The sequence below is a fragment of the Gigantopelta aegis genome, chromosome 12 (genome assembly GCF_016097555.1).
Source record: "Gigantopelta aegis isolate Gae_Host chromosome 12, Gae_host_genome, whole genome shotgun sequence".
Taxonomy (NCBI): Eukaryota; Metazoa; Mollusca; class Gastropoda; order Neomphalida; family Peltospiridae; genus Gigantopelta; species Gigantopelta aegis.
Window position 1 is genome coordinate 41,053,901 of NC_054710.1, and position 19,403 is coordinate 41,073,303.

The window sequence follows — 19,403 nt, forward strand, 5'->3', positions numbered from 1 at the left end:
TTCGTCTGGAATGTCAGAGAAGAAACCCACAACCTCATCGCTGTTACAATTATATATATATATATATATATATATATATATATATATATATCCAGTTAAGGTTCAAGCACACTGTCCTGGACACACACTTCAGTTATAGTTATCTGGACTGTATGTCCTGGACAGTGGGTTAATGATTAGCTGTGACTGGTGTCAGTGGTTAATGAGAGATAAGTTGATGCAGAATGTTACACGTTCCCAATGAGTCGTTAGAACTCACTGTAGACGCATCGATCTAGACAGAATGAAGAAAAAAGATAAGAAAACAAGACACATAAGAAATACCTCTGTAGCGTTATGTCGTGAGGAACGTTTGACAGGTTCGTAATCAAAATGGAGGGAAATGCCATAACCAATATAAACCCGGAAGTGTTACTAACAGGAAACGTCTGCTTGCTAGTGTTTGAACGATTATTGAATAACATTTCGTGAAAATGTTTCCTGGATCCCTGGCGTGTGTTAGTTGTTAAAATCGGATTAAGATGAGAGAAAAGCAAACATAGCTTTTCTGCTAGATTCACCAGGGGATGGGCGCCATAATCTAATGTAATGTAGATTCGTCAGCAGGCAAAACAATTACTTGATACCCCCTACCCCCCTTATGTCCTTGACTAAGCTCGTTCCTGGGTTCTTTTCAGGCATGCAGAAGAGTGGGTGCAACGGTAACACGATTTGTCGAAACTCAAAATAGTGAAACTAGTTACCAATCAGCGCTACCCTTAGCATTCGCCAAAGTCGCCAATTGTGAATTTCAAAAACAATTGGCGAATTTTATGTTAATTTGAAAATGTTTTACAATATTATTAAGTTTTTGGAATTTTCGAAATTTTCTGCTGACCCAGAACTAGCTCTGTCAATATTTACAATAAAGTTTCGTTTTATGTTGTGGCAATAACGCTTTTGTAATTATAACATGAATTTGTATAAATTTACTTTGAAAAAACCCAATACAGGAATTTGATGACAATAGGTGTACGAACTGTCAAATAGTTCCTTAAACTGGCGACGGTGATGGCATGTTTTCCAAATACATGGACATCAAAATGGGGATAAGGTGTCTGTAAAAACATAAGAATAAAAAAAAACCCGAGATTTGCAGCTCATGCATCCATATGTATCTGCATATGTGAGTTCGCATCTATTTTTTCATTAACATTTCTTAGTCAGGGTAGCCACGTTTCTTTAGAGTTTGCCGCTATTGTTTGTATTAAAATACTTCTAGCCAATTTGACATCCCATACCCTTCTTGATTAGTACCATATTGAACTTCCGTATATTTGAAATATGGTTTATTCAAAAACACTGCATGCAGAACGGTATGGACACTAGTGCAATATACACATATTGCATGCTTACATGTGATTAACATAAATCAGTACTGCGTAGAGTTGTAACAATATAATAATAATAATAATAAAACAAATAACGCAAAGATAATCCAACACATACATTATGTATGTGCAAAACAAAAATATTCTAGACCTACGTTCTCTACAAATTTTACTTTATAATACTGATCCGATAAATGGCCAATGAATAGGTAGCCTAAAATATATTGATCAGGTGATCGACCAATAAACGGCTAGCGTTGTAATACATTAACCAATGACTAGATTTAAAATAATAATAATAGTACAATGTCACACCTAGCAGCAGTTCACCACAGTAATTGGAAAGCATTGTGGTTAATCAATTGGTTTCTATTACTAGAAGTGTCTCTTTGGTTTTGCAACATTAAAACATGCGTAAACAAATAATATATTAAAGTAATATACAAGGCAATTCAAACGTTTCAATATGAAGACGAATATTTATTATAAGTGTGATTGCCATAGCAAATGTCATTATGACTAAAGCACATAACTTCAGTCACACAAATGAGGAACTGTGTAAAACTTTGGGAATCAAAGAAAATAATTCAGTTAATGTTGCACGTTCAGTATTCAAGTATATGACTAACAAGCAGGTTTTTCAAAAGCATTGAGTCACATCCTCAACTTGGACACTAAAAAGTTGAGAGAAAAAAAAACCCTGTTTCGAATGTTGGTCCATTTTCCCCAAATGTCATCACATTTATTTTTCAATTTTTATATCGTCATATTAATGTTATCACACCCGGTAAAGATGTGTTTTAGAAATGCACGTTTCGAATCTTATAAAATTCGCTTGATCATCATTTCTATGAAATGTCATCACATTTGCTTGTCAGATTTACATCTTCATATCTATGTTATCAGCCCTGGCTATATCGTATTTATGTTATCTGCCCTGGCTACATCATATCTATGTTATTAGCCCTGGCCACATCGTTTGACTAAAATGTATCGCAGGGTTGGAATTTCCGTACAGTGCCTGTGGACTTGGAAAGTAACTGGAGCCTGGAAAAGTTGGAATTCCTTCTGGTGAAGTTTTTCCGAAACGATGAAACGGAGCCAGCGTTTCCCGTGGAGACCCACAAAACATGGAACCGACAGTAGCCGAAGCAGGCATCCCGAACACACAGCGCTGGTAGGAATAGGTCGGAGTGGATGTCAGGAATTGCTTGTTCTGACGAGTCGGGCTTGTCTTAAATGAGCGGCCTTTGTCTTTTTCGGTAATCTTAGAAATGCTGAAATCGCTGTGTTTCCTTGGTGATGTCTTGTTTCTAAGGTCTGCGTTGTTGTCCAAGTTTTCAGTGTGTCGTTCGGCCAGGGAAACTGTTCTGTCGTCTGCACACAGGTGGCAGACGCCATCTTGGATTTTGCCGCTCGACACGAGGAAGAACTTGTTGCATATTCGACAGGCATCTTTCTCCTTGTTATCACCTGAAAGATATATTTGAAAATAGATTTGTGTGTAATAATTGTCACAATTGCCTGCTGGGTCTATATTATGTTGCCCCACTCCTTTCTTATAAAAACGGAAGTAACGTCTACAATAAAAGTATATACTAGAAGATGTATGTTTTACAATTTAATTTTTAAATAAATTAAATTAACAACAAAAAATAACAAACTCCTCTCCAACATATTACATATTATAGAATGTTCTTGAAACATAGAGCATAAATATGTTTTACACACACATGCATGCATGCATATATATATATAAGTAACGATCCAATGCAATATTTGTAAACGTAGAAATTGTAAATGTGTGATGATATGATAAAAACTTCGTGTGAACTACATACCTTCATGTGTTTTCATGTGTGTTTTCAGGTTACATTGAAGGGCGAACTTTTTACCACACAGCGAACAGGCGTGTGGTCGATCTCCTGAAAATAGCACATACATCCTTATTGTTATCACATTCCCAACTTTTACATGTATACACAAAACAAATCGTCATTTTAAATAATATTTAAAAAATAATAATAAATCAAACGACAAAACACAAACTGCCTAGAAATGTCAAATTATTAAAAACAATTGTCATTAATATTTGTGTACCCGAATATGCAGTTAGTAAAACATGCATTTTGTTTGGTTTTGTGATGCATTATTTACGCGAGCAGACACACGTGCATACATACACACACGTGCATACATACACACACGTGCGCGCACGCACGCACGCATACACACACGACACATTATTTTATAAATTAGATAATAAATTCCACATTCTAGGCAGTAATTAGTACTAATAACAATTGTTATTGAAAGCCGATCTTTTGCCAAACGAGGATATTAATTAAACGTTGATGGAAATATAGTGGGGAGGGGTATTTCTTAATGACGCTTTAGCTCATTCGAAATGCTGGTATTTGTTACCCACAAACTTGACACCTGTCTATGGTGTAAGATATAAAACCCGCAACTGTCTTATCGGCTAATTCTACCAAATGACAGCAAATGATCCTTTGTACTATATATATGTTCTAACGTTGAACAATCCCTCTGCTGGAGACGCAGTCCAAACTGCTGAACGGTATCCCCAGGATAGCGTGCTTGAGCGTTAATGCGAAACATAGGCACTTCAAATGCTATAAAAGTCTAAGTAAGGTAAACGTGGGACACTGGGTTACAGTGGACAAAGAACGTCAGACCCACGGGTTAGAGGCGATGGTTTCTCTTACACCTGAAGCGAGAGCTCCACCGCTGACCAAGATTACACCCGTTTTAAGACAAAGAAGGAAGGAAGGAAGGAAATGTTTTATTTAACGGCGCACTCAACATATTTTATTTACGGTTATATGGCGTCGGACCTATGGTTAAGGACCACACGATTATTGAGGGAGGAAACCCGCTGTCGACACTTCATGGGCTACTCTTTTCGATTAGCAACAAGGGATCTTTTATATTGCACCATCCGATACAGGATAGCACATACCACGGCCTTTGATGTGCTTGTTCGTGGTGCACTGGCTGGAGCGACAAATAACGCAAATGGCCCACTAACGGGGATCGATCCCAAACCGACCGCGCATCAAGCGAGCGCTTTACCACTGGACTACTTTAAGGCAAAGAAAGTAACTAAATAGTAGACTGGATGTAGACGTGTGTTCCGCCGTACCTGTGTGCAGCAAGAGATGATTCTTGAGGTTCGTCTGCTTGCTGAAGCCTCGATTGCAGATGTCGCACTTGTAGGGCCACGAGCCGCTGTGTACGTACATGTGGGAGCGGAGATCCCCGGGGGTCGGGAACGACTTGGAACACATCGTACACTTGTGAGGCTTGTCCTGAAGAAAACAAAAATGGACATTAGATTTTAAGAAACAAATACCAGGAGTTTGTACGCATTCAAATATAGCTTTATTTTACCCACAAAGTGAAATGTAATATATTTGAGTAGCATAATTGTTAAAAATATAAAGCATTATAACTGAGATGGGATCAGTGCGAACTTAAAACACATATTAAAGCGACGTACCCTTGTTTTTAAACACAAAGGCATATTTGTTTCACTAACAGTAGTAGGGATGCAAAGTAGTTGGTTACAAGTGCCTCTTAACAATACCAGAAGTAACTACTGAACACTCCCCGAAGTGGTCAGACTAAGCCCACAACTAAAAACCGATGGGGAATGGCAGGTGTGTGGTACAGATAGCCACAAGAGACAAACGCCTGTCGCGGTTGGAGAGATAAGGATTGGGATATGGAGGTGGACAGCGAAAGAAGTTGAAAGATAGGAAGAGATACCAGATCGGGAAGAAATGAGATGGAATTCAAAGGAGAGGAAAGAAAGGGGGCAGTGAGACAACAAACAAACAAAAAACGTTTCACTATTAGAGCCGTTTATGATCACCGAAATCAAATATTATTTATATTTTATTGTTTAGAGTACTCATTTCTGTACAATATAATGTTTCTGGTCGTCCTGGTGTTTTGAATACTACAGAATGCATTTCTCATGTTTTAAAGCAACGCACGTGCGTCTGAGAAGTAACGGTTATGAAGTCGCGTCTTAGTCTGTTTGTAAGGGTATTTCAACTTCACAGACTCTTGTTTCACTCTGTTGTATTCAAATTTGTTACCGGTTTGTAAATTAACCAAACTTAGTGTCCATTTGTACAGGTTGAAACTAGAGTGTAGGTGAAAAATATGCTTTGGTTTTTAAAAACTAGGGTCTGTCCTTTTAAAGAGACTGTCCCGAACGTGTGCCATTGTCAAGAGATTTCCCTTTAACTAATACAACAACGTTTTGATGAGACTGTCCTGAACGTGTGCCGTTGTCAAGAGATTTCCCTTTAACTAATACAACAACGTTTTGAGTGCATTATCTTGTTTGAAGTATCACTGTCTTTATATTCATTGGGGTTTTTTTCTCAATGTCCTAATGTGTTAACAACTAAAACTTCATTTTTATTTCCTAATATATATGTTTTTCTTAAGTTCGAACATGTTGAGAAGTAAAATTTACATTTAGGCTACTCCTGACAGTAGTTAGAATTTTTTTATATTTTAAAGTTGGTTTTGTTTAACGACACTACAAACGCACATTGATTTATTAATCATTGGCTATTGACATTAATTAGAAAGACCAGAAACACACTGAATATACACTCATATTCTAAACAAGGTAATGCAACTACCGTATAATTTTTTAGATCAGATGCTACAATGGCGCAAACTCGGGACTGTCCTTTTAAAGAGTTGCAAAAACCTTTCTTTTTTTCAAAAAAATAAAAATAAAATAATAATAATAATTAATAATATAGAAATAAAATTAAATAAAAATTAAGTTACACTGCATATTCAACATGACACAAGTTTATGACCAGTAAAACCCTGCGGCGTGTTCAATGGGCGTGACGCCACCCGTATTCACAAGGCTTGACCTTCGAAGAAAATTGGAATCATTGTGTATCTAACATAATGTTCCGCACGCGTAGAGAGGCATTCGGGCTGATAGGTCAAGTGGAGAAGTGTTTGACAACAACCGTCACCTGGTTGTCTCCCCTCCTGTCTTTAAGGAATCCGATCACGGGTCAAGGGTCACAGATGTTTTAAAGCCGATGTCAAGAAGTCTCTGTCCCGGTATTTTACTTTTCTATAGGATGGCCAATGGATTTGATATAAGCGATGCCCCGCATGACGTCACACGTCAGTTCAGAGTTAATCCCGCAGAAAATGATTCCCTTGATTGATTTCTGAGGCCCTGCTAGGAGGTTTTGTTATTCGGTTACTTGATCTAATTGTCCGAAGCGTTTGTTGTTTCATTCGCATTACGGGCGGGAAGTAGCCCAGTGGTAAGTCGTCCGCTCGATGCGCGGTCAGTCTGGGATAGATCCCCGTCGGTAGGCTCACTGGGCTATTTGTTTTCTCGTTCCAGCCAATGTACCACGACTCGTATATCAAAGGTCGTGGTATGTGCTATCCTGTCTGAGGGATGGTGCATATAAAATATCCCTTACTACTAATGGAAACAATATAGCGAGATTTCTCTCTTAGACTATATACCAAAATTACGAAATGTTTGACATGCAATAGCCGATGATTAATAAATCAATGTGCTCTAGTGGTGTCGTTAAACAAAACAAACTTTAACTTTTTCATTCGCATTAGTTTATCTCCACCTAATTGGTTATGATTTTGTTCGTTTACTATCTTTGTGTTAATACATTTATATTTTAATATATTTTAACTATTTCGCTGAATACGATTTGCATAACATGATTAATTTCATTTCATTTCAACTTATTTTTGTGCTTATATCCACTTAATGTTCAAGCACACTGTCCTTGGAACACACATCAGCTATCCAGTATGTCTGTTCAGGACAGTGGGTTAGTTGTTAGTGAGAGAGAAGAAGGTGTCGTGGTCTTATACCTACCCACTGAGTCGTTAAAACTCGCTCTGGGTGGGAGGAGGTACCGGGCTGCATACTTGGTACCTACCGAGGCCTACATGATTAATTAATGTTATATGAATTTTATGAAACACATCCTATGTGACAGCCTGAGGATCCGATTCCACTGGGCCTACTGAGATAGCTTTTATATATATTCTTTAATGAGTATAGGTATATGATATCTTGTTATAAGAACTATAGAATCACATACCTTGTTACGGGTTATATCCAGACAGTATCACATACCTTGTTGTGAGTCATTCTGTGGCAGTAGAGTTTATAACTGGAGAGTATCACATACCTTGTTGTGAGTTATTCCATAGTAGTAGAGGTTGGTGCTGGCGGTGAAGCACTTTCAACAGATCTTACACTGGTGAGGTTAGAGAGGTTGGAATTATACTATCACATACCTTGTTGTGAGTTATTCTGTGGTAGTAGAGGTTGGTGCTAGCTGTGAAGCACTTTCCACAGATCTTACACTAGTGAGGTTAGAGGGGATAGAGAGGTTGGAACTATAGTATCACATACCTTGTTGTGGGTCATTCTGTGGTAGTAGAGGTTGGAGCTGGCTGTGAAACACTTTCCACAGATCTTACACTGGTGAGGTCAGTGGAGATAGAGAGGTTGGAACTATAGTGTCACATACCTTGTTGTGGGTCATTCTGTGGTAGTAGAGGTTGGAGCTGGCTGTGAAACACTTTCCACAGATCTTACACTGGTGAGGTCAGTGGAGATAGAGAGGTTGGAACTATAGTGTCACATACCTTGTTGTGGGTCATTCTGTGGTAGTAGAGGTTGGAGCTGGCTGTGAAACACTTTCCACAGATCTTACACTAGTGAGGTTAGAGAGGTTGGAACTATAGTGTCACATACCTTGTTGTGGATCATTTTGTGGTAGTAGAGGTTGGAGCTGGCTGTGAAGCACTTTCCGCAGATCTTACATTGGTGAGGTTAGAGAGGTTGGAACTATAGTATCACATACCTTGTTGTGGGTCATTCTGTGGTAGTAGAGGTTGGAGCTGGCTGTGAAGCACTTTCCGCAGATCTTACATTGGTGAGGTTAGAGAGGTTGGAACTATAGTATCACATACCTTGTTGTGGGTCATTCTGTGGTAGTAGAGGTTGGAGCTGGCTGTGAAGCACTTTTCACAGATCTTACACTAGTGAGGTTAGAGGGGATAGACAGGTTGGAACTATAGTGTCACATACGTTGTTGTGAGTTATTCCATAGTAGTAGAGGTTGGAGCTGGCTGTGAAGCACTTTTCACAGACCTTAAACTGGTGAGGTTAGAGGGGATAGAGATGTTGGAACTATAGTGTCACATACCTTGTTGTGGGTCATTCTGTGGTAGTAGAGGTTGATGCTGGCGGTGAAGCACTTTCCGCAGATCTTACATTGGTGAGGTTAGAGAGGTTGGAACTATAGTGTCACATACCTTGTTGTGGGTCATTCTGTGGTAGTAGAGGTTGGAGCTGGCTGCGAAGCACTTTCCACAGATCTTACACTAGTGAGATCAGAGGGGTTAGAGAGGTTTGAACTAGAGTGTCAGATACCTTTTTGTGGGTCATTCTGTAGTAGTAGAGGTTGGAGCTGGCAGTGAAGCACTTTCCACAGATCTTACACTAGTGAGGTTAGAGGGGATAGAGAGGTTGGAACTATAGTGTCACATAACTTGTTGTGGGTCATTCTGTAGTAGTAGAGGTTGGAGCTGGCTGTGAAGCACTTTCTACAGATCTTACACTAGTGAGGTTAGAGGGGATAGAGAGGTTGGAACTATAGTGTGACATACCATGTTGTGGGTCATTCTGTGGTAGTAGAGGTTGGTGCTGGCTGTGAAGCACTTTCCACAGATCTTACACTAGTGAGGTTAGAGGGGATAGAGAGGTTGGAAATATAGTGTCACATGCCTTGTTGTGAGTCATTCTGTAGTAGTAGAGGTTGGAGCTGGCTGTGAAGCACTTTCTACAGATCTTATACTAGTGAGGTTAGAGGGGATAGAGAGGTTGGAACTATAGTGTGACATACCATGTTGTGGGTCATTCTGTGGTAGTAGAGGCTGGAGCTGGCTGTGAGGCACTTTCCACAGATCTTACACTAGTGAGGTTAGAGGGGATAGAGAGGTTGGAACTATAGTATGACATACCTTGTTGTGGGTCATTCTGTGGTAGTAGAGGTTGGAGCTGGCTGTGAAGCACGTTCCACAGATCTTACACTAGTGAGGTTAGAGAGGCTGGAACTATAGTGTCACATACCTTGTTGTGGGTCATTCTGTGGTAGTACAGGTTGGAGCTGGCTGCGAAGCACTTTCCACAGATCTTACATTGGTGAGGTTAAAGAGGTTGGAACTATAGTGTCACATACATTGTTGTGTGTCATTCTGTGGTAGTAGAGGTTGGAGCTGGCTGTGAAGCACTTTCCGCAGATCTTACACTAGTGAGGTTAGACAGGATAGACAGGTTGGAACTATAGTGTCACATACCTTGTTGTGGGTCATTCTGTGGTAGTAGAGGTTGGAGCTGGCTGTGAAGCACTTTCCACAGATCTTACATTGGTGAGGTTAGAGAGGTTGGAACTATAGTATCACATACCTTGTTGTGGGTCATTCTGTGGTAGTAGAGGTTGGAGCTGGCTGTGAAGCACTTTCCACAGATCTTACATTGGTGAGGTTAGAGAGGTTGGAACTATAGTATCACATACCTTGTTGTGGGTCATTCTGTGGTAGTAGAGGTTGGTGCTGGCTGTGAATCACTTTCCACAGATCTTACACTAGTGAGGTTAGAGGGGATAGAGAGGTTGGAACTATAGTATCACATACCTTGTTATGGGTCATTCTGTAGTAGTAGAGGCTGGAGCTGGCGGTTAAGCACTTTCCACAGATGTTACACTAGTGAGGTTAGAGGGGATAGAGAGGTTGGAACTATAGTGTCACATACCTTGTTGTGGGTCATTCTGTGGTAGTAGAGGTTGGAGCTGGCTGCGAAGCACTTTCCACAGATCTTACATTGGTGAGGTTAGAGAGGTTGGAACTATAGTGTCACATACCTTGTTGTGGGTCATTCTGTGGTAGTAGAGGTTGGAGCTGGCTGCGAAGCACTTTCCACAGATCTTACATTGGTGAGGTTAGAGTGGTTGGAACTATAGTGTCACATACCTTGTTGTGGGTCATTCTGTGGTAGTAGAGGTTGGAGCTGGCTGTGAAGCACTTTCCACAGATCTTACATTGGTGAGGTTAGAGAGGTTGGAACTATAGTGTCACATACCTTGTTGTGGGTCATTCTGTGGTAGTAGAGGTTGGAGCTGGCTGTGAAGCACTTTCCACAGATCTTACATTGGTGAGGTTAGAGAGGTTGGAACTGTAGTGTCACATACATTGTTGTGTGTCATTCTCTGGTAGTAGAGGTTGGAGCTGGCTGTGAAGCACTTTCCACAGATCTTACATTGGTGAGGTTAGAGAGGTTGGAACTATAGTATCACATACCTTGTTGTGGGTCATTCTGTTGTAGTAGAGGTTGGAGCTGGCTGTGAAGCACTTTCCACAGATCTTAACTTGGTGAGGTTAGAGAGGTTGGAACTATAGTATCACGTTCCTTGTTGTGGGTCATTCTGTGGTAGTAGAGGTTGGTGCTGGCTGTGAATCACTATCCACAGATCTTAACTTGGTGAGGTTAGAGAGGTTGGAACTATAGTATCACGTTCCTTGTTGTGGGTCATTCTGTGGTAGTAGAGGTTGGAGCTGGCTGTGAAGCACTTTCCACAGATCTTACACTAGTGAGGTTAGAGGGGATAGAGAGGTTGGAACTATAGTGTCACATACCTTGTTGTGGGTCATTCTGTGGTAGTAGAGGTTGGAGCTGGCTGTGAAGCACTTTCCACAGATCTTACACTAGTGAGGTTAGAGAGGATAGAGAGGTTGGAACTATAGTGTCACATACCTTGTTGTGGGTCATTCTGTGGTAGTAGAGGTTGGAGCTGGCTGTGAAGCACTTTCCACAGATCTTACATTGGTGAGGTTAGAGAGGTTGGAACTGTAGTGTCACATACATTGTTGTGTGTCATTCTCTGGTAGTAGAGGTTGGAGCTGGCTGTGAAGCACTTTCCACAGATCTTACATTGGTGAGGTTAGAGAGGTTGGAACTATAGTATCACATACCTTGTTGTGGGTCATTCTGTGGTAGTAGAGGTTGGAGCTGGCTGTGAAGCACTTTCCACAGATCTTAACTTGGTGAGGTTAGAGAGGTTGGAACTATAGTATCACGTTCCTTGTTGTGGGTCATTCTGTGGTAGTAGAGGTTGGTGCTGGCTGTGAAGCACTTTCCACAGATCTTAACTTGGTGAGGTTAGAGAGGTTGGAACTATAGTATCACGTTCCTTGTTGTCGGTCATTCTGTGGTAGTAGAGGTTGGTGCTGGCTGTGAATCACTTCCACAGATCTTACACTAGTGAGGTTAGAGGGGATAGAGAGGTTGGAACTATAGTATCACATACCTTGTTATGGGTCATTCTGTAGTAGTAGAGGCTGGGGCTGGCGGTTAAGCATTTTCCACAGATGTTACACTAGTGAGGTTAGAGGGGATAGAGAGGTTGGAACTATAGTGTCACGTACCTTGTTGTGGGTCATTCTGTAGTAGTAGAGGTTGGAGCTGGCGGTGAAGCACTTTCCACAGATCTTATACTAGTGTGGTTAGAGGGGATAGAGAGGTTGGAACTGTAGTATCACATACCTTGCTGTGGGTAATTCTGTGGTAGTAGAGGTTGGTGCTGGCTGTGAAACACTTTCCACAGATCTTACACTAGTGAGGTTAGAGGGGATAGATAGGTTGGAACTATAGTGTCACATACCTTGTTGTGGGTCATTTTGTGGTAGTAGAGGTTGCAGCTGGCTGTGAAGCACTTTCCACAGATCTTACACTAGTGAGGTTAGAGAGGTTGGAACTATAGTATCACATACCTTGTTGTGGGTCATTCTGTGGTAGTAGAGGTTGGAGCTGGCTGTGAAGCACTTTCCACAGATCTTACATTGGTGAGGTTAGAGAGGTTGGAACTATAGTATCACATACCTTGTTGTGGGTCATTCTGTGGTAGTAGAGGTTGGTGCTGGCTGTGAATCACTTTCCACAGATCTTACACTAGTGAGGTTAGAGGGGATAGAGAGGTTGGAACTATAGTATCACATACCTTGTTATGGGTCATTCTGTAGTAGTAGAGGCTGGAGCTGGCGGTTAAGCACTTTCCACAGATGTTACACTAGTGAGGTTAGAGGGGATAGAGAGGTTGGAACTATAGTGTCACATACCTTGTTGTGGGTCATTCTGTGGTAGTAGAGGTTGGAGCTGGCTGCGAAGCACTTTCCACAGATCTTACATTGGTGAGGTTAGAGAGGTTGGAACTATAGTGTCACATACCTTGTTGTGGGTCATTCTGTGGTAGTAGAGGTTGGAGCTGGCTGCGAAGCACTTTCCACAGATCTTACATTGGTGAGGTTAGAGTGGTTGGAACTATAGTGTCACATACCTTGTTGTGGGTCATTCTGTGGTAGTAGAGGTTGGAGCTGGCGGTGAAGCACTTTCCGCAGATCTTACATTGGTGAGGTTAGAGAGGTTGGAACTATAGTGTCACATACCTTGTTGTGGGTCATTCTGTGGTAGTAGAGGTTGGAGCTGGCTGTGAAGCACTTTCCACAGATCTTACATTGGTGAGGTTAGAGAGGTTGGAACTGTAGTGTCACATACATTGTTGTGTGTCATTCTCTGGTAGTAGAGGTTGGAGCTGGCTGTGAAGCACTTTCCACAGATCTTACATTGGTGAGGTTAGAGAGGTTGGAACTATAGTATCACATACCTTGTTGTGGGTCATTCTGTTGTAGTAGAGGTTGGAGCTGGCTGTGAAGCACTTTCCACAGATCTTAACTTGGTGAGGTTAGAGAGGTTGGAACTATATTATCACGTTCCTTGTTGTGGGTCATTCTGTGGTAGTAGAGGTTGGTGCTGGCTGTGAATCACTATCCACAGATCTTAACTTGGTGAGGTTAGAGAGGTTGGAACTATAGTATCACGTTCCTTGTTGTGGGTCATTCTGTGGTAGTAGAGGTTGGAGCTGGCTGTGAAGCACTTTCCACAGATCTTACACTAGTGAGGTTAGAGGGGATAGAGAGGTTGGAACTATAGTGTCACATACCTTGTTGTGGGTCATTCTGTGGTAGTAGAGGTTGGAGCTGGCTGTGAAGCACTTTCCACAGATCTTACACTAGTGAGGTTAGAGAGGATAGAGAGGTTGGAACTATAGTGTCACATACCTTGTTGTGGGTCATTCTGTGGTAGTAGAGGTTGGAGCTGGCTGTGAAGCACTTTCCACAGATCTTACATTGGTGAGGTTAGAGAGGTTGGAACTGTAGTGTCACATACATTGTTGTGTGTCATTCTCTGGTAGTAGAGGTTGGAGCTGGCTGTGAAGCACTTTCCACAGATCTTACATTGGTGAGGTTAGAGAGGTTGGAACTATAGTATCACATACCTTGTTGTGGGTCATTCTGTGGTAGTAGAGGTTGGAGCTGGCTGTGAAGCACTTTCCACAGATCTTAACTTGGTGAGGTTAGAGAGGTTGGAACTATAGTATCACGTTCCTTGTTGTGGGTCATTCTGTGGTAGTAGAGGTTGGTGCTGGCTGTGAAGCACTTTCCACAGATCTTAACTTGGTGAGGTTAGAGAGGTTGGAACTATAGTATCACGTTCCTTGTTGTCGGTCATTCTGTGGTAGTAGAGGTTGGTGCTGGCTGTGAATCACTTCCACAGATGTTACACTAGTGAGGTTAGAGGGGATAGAGAGGTTGGAACTATGGTGTCACGTACCTTGTTGTGGGTCATTCTGTAGTAGTAGAGGTTGGAGCTGGCAGTGAAGCACTTTCCACAGATCTTATACTAGTGTGGTTAGAGGGGATAGAGAGGTTGGAACTGTAGTATCACATACCTTGCTGTGGGTAATTCTGTGGTAGTAGAGGTTGGTGCTGGCTGTGAAACACTTTCCACAGATCTTACACTAGTGAGGTTAGAGGGGATAGATAGGTTGGAACTATAGTGTCACATACCTTGTTGTGGGTCATTTTGTGGTAGTAGAGGTTGCAGCTGGCTGTGAAGCACTTTCCACAGATCTTACACTAGTGAGGTTAGAGAGGTTGGAACTATAGTGTCACATACCTTGTTGTGGGTCATTCTGTGTTAGTAGAGGTTGGAGCTGGCTGTGAAGCACTTTCCGCAGACCTTACATTGGTGGGGTTAGAGAGGTTGGAACTATAGTGTCACATACCTTGTTGTGGGTCATTCTATGGTAGTAGAGGTTGGAGCTGGCTGTGAAGCACTTTCCACAGATCTTACACTGGTGTGGTTTCTCGCCGGAGTGGATTCTCCGGTGCGTGTTGAGCGACGACGAGGTGGAGAATGCCTTGCCGCACACGTCGCACGCGTGGGGCTTCTCGCCTGAAATAACAGTCATATGTCAACGTCAATACACGTGAAGACTACATCAGGACATGAATATATGCACTTAACAGTCATACGTCGAAGTCATTACACGTGCACACTACACCAGGACATGACTACAAACACTTAACAACAGTCATACGTCGACGTCATTACACATGTACACTACACCAGGACATGAATACAAACACTTAACAACAGTCATACGTCGACGTCATTACACATGTACATTACACCAGGACATGAATACAAACACTTAACAACAGTCATACGTCGACGTCATTACATCAGGACATAAATAAAAGCATTGAAGAAAAAAGGTTTTGTTTCGGGCGTGGAGGGGGGGGGGGAGTCATCCATCCCACCCACCCCCCCCCCCCCCCCCCCCCTCGCTACGCCACTGAATACAAACACTTAAGTTCTGTGGCTGGCTTATTCTACACGTCTTGCATATAAGAGATACTTCCGGGAAAGGATAGATACGTTCAGTACATAATAAACACACCAACACAATTTCAACATTTGAATACATGGAGGTCACTGTTATATTAAATATATATTAGACATATATTGTATTAGACATTTTCGATGAGCAAGTACTGGACAATAAAATTGGGGTCTTCTCCTATATACATAAATATATGTGACGACAACATAACATATATTCATTTCATTCATGTGCTTACCTTTATTTAACACCCAATAGCAGATATATTTTTCTGCTGGAGTGTCGCATCCATCCATCCATCTACCCACCCATTACACTAATACATAATAGTATATACATTTTAATTCAAATAACAAATTTAACTTAGGGAAACAAGAATATTATATACAACATGGATGTGTAAAAATATAATCTATATTTACCTGTGTGAGTACGCATATGACGTTTCAGCAGACTCGGTCTGTCAAACTTTTTACCGCAGATCTCGCACGGCAGCCATGTTCTCTCGCGGTTTCTCTTCACAATGGCGACATCTGGTGGCGAATACATTTGCGCGCTATGGTCGATTACCTGAAGTTAAAAAAGAATACATTAAGAATAAATAAATAAATAAAATAAATAAATAAATAAATAAAGACTAATATAACACAACATTAATCCAACAACACATGTTTGCAGGAGTCGAAATTAATCATGTTGCTGTCGACCTGAAACATAACTTTTAACAAGTGACAGATAAAAAAAAAGACTAAGCAGATGATGGGAGGGTTGTGTCAGTTTTAATATTAAAATAAGTATATACGTTAATAATGGTATATAACCTGCTTATTATTTGGATATAAACCGATTATTACGTGTTGCTTTTTTGTGTCTGCGTTGAGTTTTAAATCTACCTGTCGCTGTATTTATTCATTTGTAAATTACACCGAAAAAGAAACAAAGGAGATGGGTTAGACCAAGAGAGACATGGAGAAGATGGCTACAAACAGACAACAGTGGCGTTCCTTGGTCGACGGCGTATGCTCCAAGCGAGCAAATAGGTATAACTAAAGTAAATAAATTATATAAAATGATTTATAGTTGCAACATGTTGGTCTGACACAAATATACCTACCATCATGTAAATATATACTTACACTGTTGTCACTTTTTATCTGTACGATGTTGTTGTTGATGTCTTCACTGGAAGTGACGTCGCCGGACGTGACGTCACTACACGTGACACTCGCTCCTGATTTACAATCGTCATCCCTGCCCATCAGTGGTGATGAGTCAGTTTCCATGGTAGAACTTTGACACGAATGCTTGTCTGAAACGCAAATACATCGATGTAATAAAGTTTTTGTTTTGTTTTTTAATTGGTATTTTCTTCACATCCTTAAAAACTTGGAATCAAGACTTAACTGTCTAATGACGTCACAGGCATACGATGTGAAAAAAGCATTGCTAATGTGTTGATGTTGTAGACTCTTTTAGAATCTTGAGTCTAGGCTCTAAAGATTTCACAAGTACCAGGCCAGACAAAACAATGAAGCATAGTTCAATGCAAGGACTGGATAGGAAACCAAATCACTTATAAAGTATTTGGTGTGATAAATCCTGTGACTGTAACACTTGGTATTCATATGGAAAGTTAATTAAAATGATTAAATACTTATTTAATATTACTTTAATTATGAAAAAGAGAGAGGGAGGTAGAGAGAGAAGATGTTTGAGAGGGGGAGGGAGTGAGAGAGATATGAGGGGAGAGAAAGAGTGGAGGAGAGGCGGAGGGGGAGAAAGGGAGAGATAAAGAGACAGACAAACAGAAGGACTTTTCTTTCTTTTTTTATATGTGTAATTCATGTGCGGAAATGGTGGACAGATATAGATAAAAGACAGAAAGACTGTGTGAGAGAAACAGAGACAAGAAGAGAGAGAGAGAGAGAGAGAGAGAGAGAGAGAGAGAGAGAGAGAGAGAGAGAGAGAGAGAGAGAGAGAGAGAGAGAGAGAGAGAGAGAGAGAGAGAGAGAGAGAGAGAGAAAGAGAGAGAGAGAGAAAGTCAGAATATATATACAATAAACTACAAACTCAAATATTTACCAGACTTCGGAGATTCAAGATCGCTCTCTGAAGTAACATTAGAGTTATCTCGCTTGTTAGATACGGTCTTGGTCATGCGCAGTTCGTCTTGTGCACTTCTGCTGGGGATGTCGAAGAAGACGACCAGCTCATCGTTGGGGTGGATTGGCTTCAGAGCCTGGAATATCGTGTCTCCTCGAACACTGAGACCCACAATGTTCACTTCGTTAATGTCCGTGGAACACTTCACAAATCTCACCCAGTTACAGTGGCGCACTTCCCGACCCTCCACTTCAATTATGATGTCATAGCAGCCGAACTTGCGGCGAATCTGAAAAAGAAAAGTTTATTCTAAAATCCGACATCACAGAAAACTATAATTTTTATAAACGATGTTTGTAGCTATTGTAAAGTACAGACTCTAAATTGTCTTTGAAAAGCAATTAAACAAAATATGAAAACCAAAATGAAAAAAAATACAATGAAAAATTAATGCATTCCGAAGATTTTAGTGTTTTATATAACGACGCACTCAACGCATTTTATTTAAGGTTATATGGCGTCGGACATATGGTTATAAAACACACAGATATTGAGAGAGGTAACCCGCTGTCGCCACTTCATGGGCTACTATTTTCGATTAGCAGCAAGGGATCTTTTATATGTACCATCCCATAGACAGGATAGCACATACAACGGTCTTTGTTATACCAGTCGTGTTGTACTGGCTGGAATGAGAAATAGCCCAATGGAGCCACCGACGAGGATCGATCCCAGTCCGACCGGGCATCTCGCGAGCGCTTTACCACTGGGCTACGTCCCGCACGCACACACACACACACACACACACACACACACACACACACACACACACACACACACACCATGTTTGAAAGAGAAATCCCACTGCCATCACTGATCACATAAATTAGCCACACCGAATAACATCAGCAGACCTTTTATGTATATATGCTTTGCTACAGACAGGAAAGAAAGTGCCGCCCCCTTTGATGTCATTCGTGTAAAACAATTCATTCATTCATTCATTTCATGTTACTTTTGGTACTTATATCCAATTAAGGTTCAAGAGCGCTGTCCTCAGCTATTTCGGCTGTCAGTCCAAGGCAGTGTGTTAATTGTTAGTGGTTAGCGACAGATAGCAGAGTGTAGTTGTCTTACACCTACCCGTTGTGTCGTTAAAACTCGCTCTGGGTCGGAGCCGGTACTGGGCTCCGAACCCTGTATCTACCGGTCTTATGTTCGATGGCTTAACCACAACACGATAGCATCATTGAACCTTAATTCAGAGATATGTGATATCCATTTCAAAATAAACGCCGAAATTAACTTTAAAAATGATAATACCTCTATGTATAAGTTTTCAGCATTTCAGATCAAAACTAATCTATATTGTTAAAATTATTTTATGCAAAAGAAAACGCTGAAATCAGATCAAAATCATTTCAATTGGCTGAGAAATAGCATCTCTGTTAATTGAATATTGACCCCCCCCCAAAAAAAAAAAACCCGCGTGCGTGTGTGTATGTGTGAGTGAGTGAGTGAGGAAGTGTGTTTGTGAGTGTGTGAGTGTGTGTGTGTGTGCGCGCGCGTGTGTGTTTGTATGTGTGTTTGCGTTAGCGTTTGAGCGAGTGTGTGAGTGAGCGAAAGTGTGTGAGCGAGTGAGTGACTGAGCTAGATGAGTTGAAGGAAGGACGGACGGACGAAGGCACGAACGAACAAACGACCGAAAATTCAAATTCCATGAACATTCTTTTGCAGGTTGATTTAACGAAATGAATGTCTAATAGAAATGATCGAAAACGTCCCCCAAGAGTGATGTTTTAATTACTTGCCCCAACATTTCTCCCAAATAACTACAGAAATCGAAAAACCAGACAGATGTGCCCACAATACCAATCGCCCGAAAGTTCGCCAACACTCGAGTGGATTACACAATACCCCCACCCGAACTTGTTTCAAATCTTATTACCGCCGCCAATGTGTGAAAGGTCCGCGGAAGGGGCGAACCTAAATTAGCGCCGTTGTAATGTAAGAGGTCCAGAAATTATGTAAGCGCCGGTTCGGCGTTACGCCTCTCCGCTACAAC

The 19,403-nt window shown here is 41.2% G+C and overlaps 1 protein-coding gene across 1 annotated transcript; it reads right to left on the reverse strand.

Annotated features, from left to right (window-relative positions):
- Nucleotides 1-2,322: 2,322 nt before the first annotated feature.
- Nucleotides 2,323-15,742, reverse strand: LOC121386048 (zinc finger protein 239-like). Its single transcript, XM_041516846.1, has 5 exons — nucleotides 15,658-15,742; nucleotides 14,615-14,784; nucleotides 4,537-4,702; nucleotides 3,212-3,295; nucleotides 2,323-2,843 (listed from the first exon to the last, which is right to left on the reverse strand). The coding sequence occupies exons 1-5, from the start codon at nucleotides 15,671-15,673 to the stop codon at nucleotides 2,323-2,325; spliced, it is 957 nt and encodes a 318-aa protein (XP_041372780.1). The 5' UTR covers nucleotides 15,674-15,742.
- Nucleotides 15,743-19,403: the final 3,661 nt, after the last annotated feature.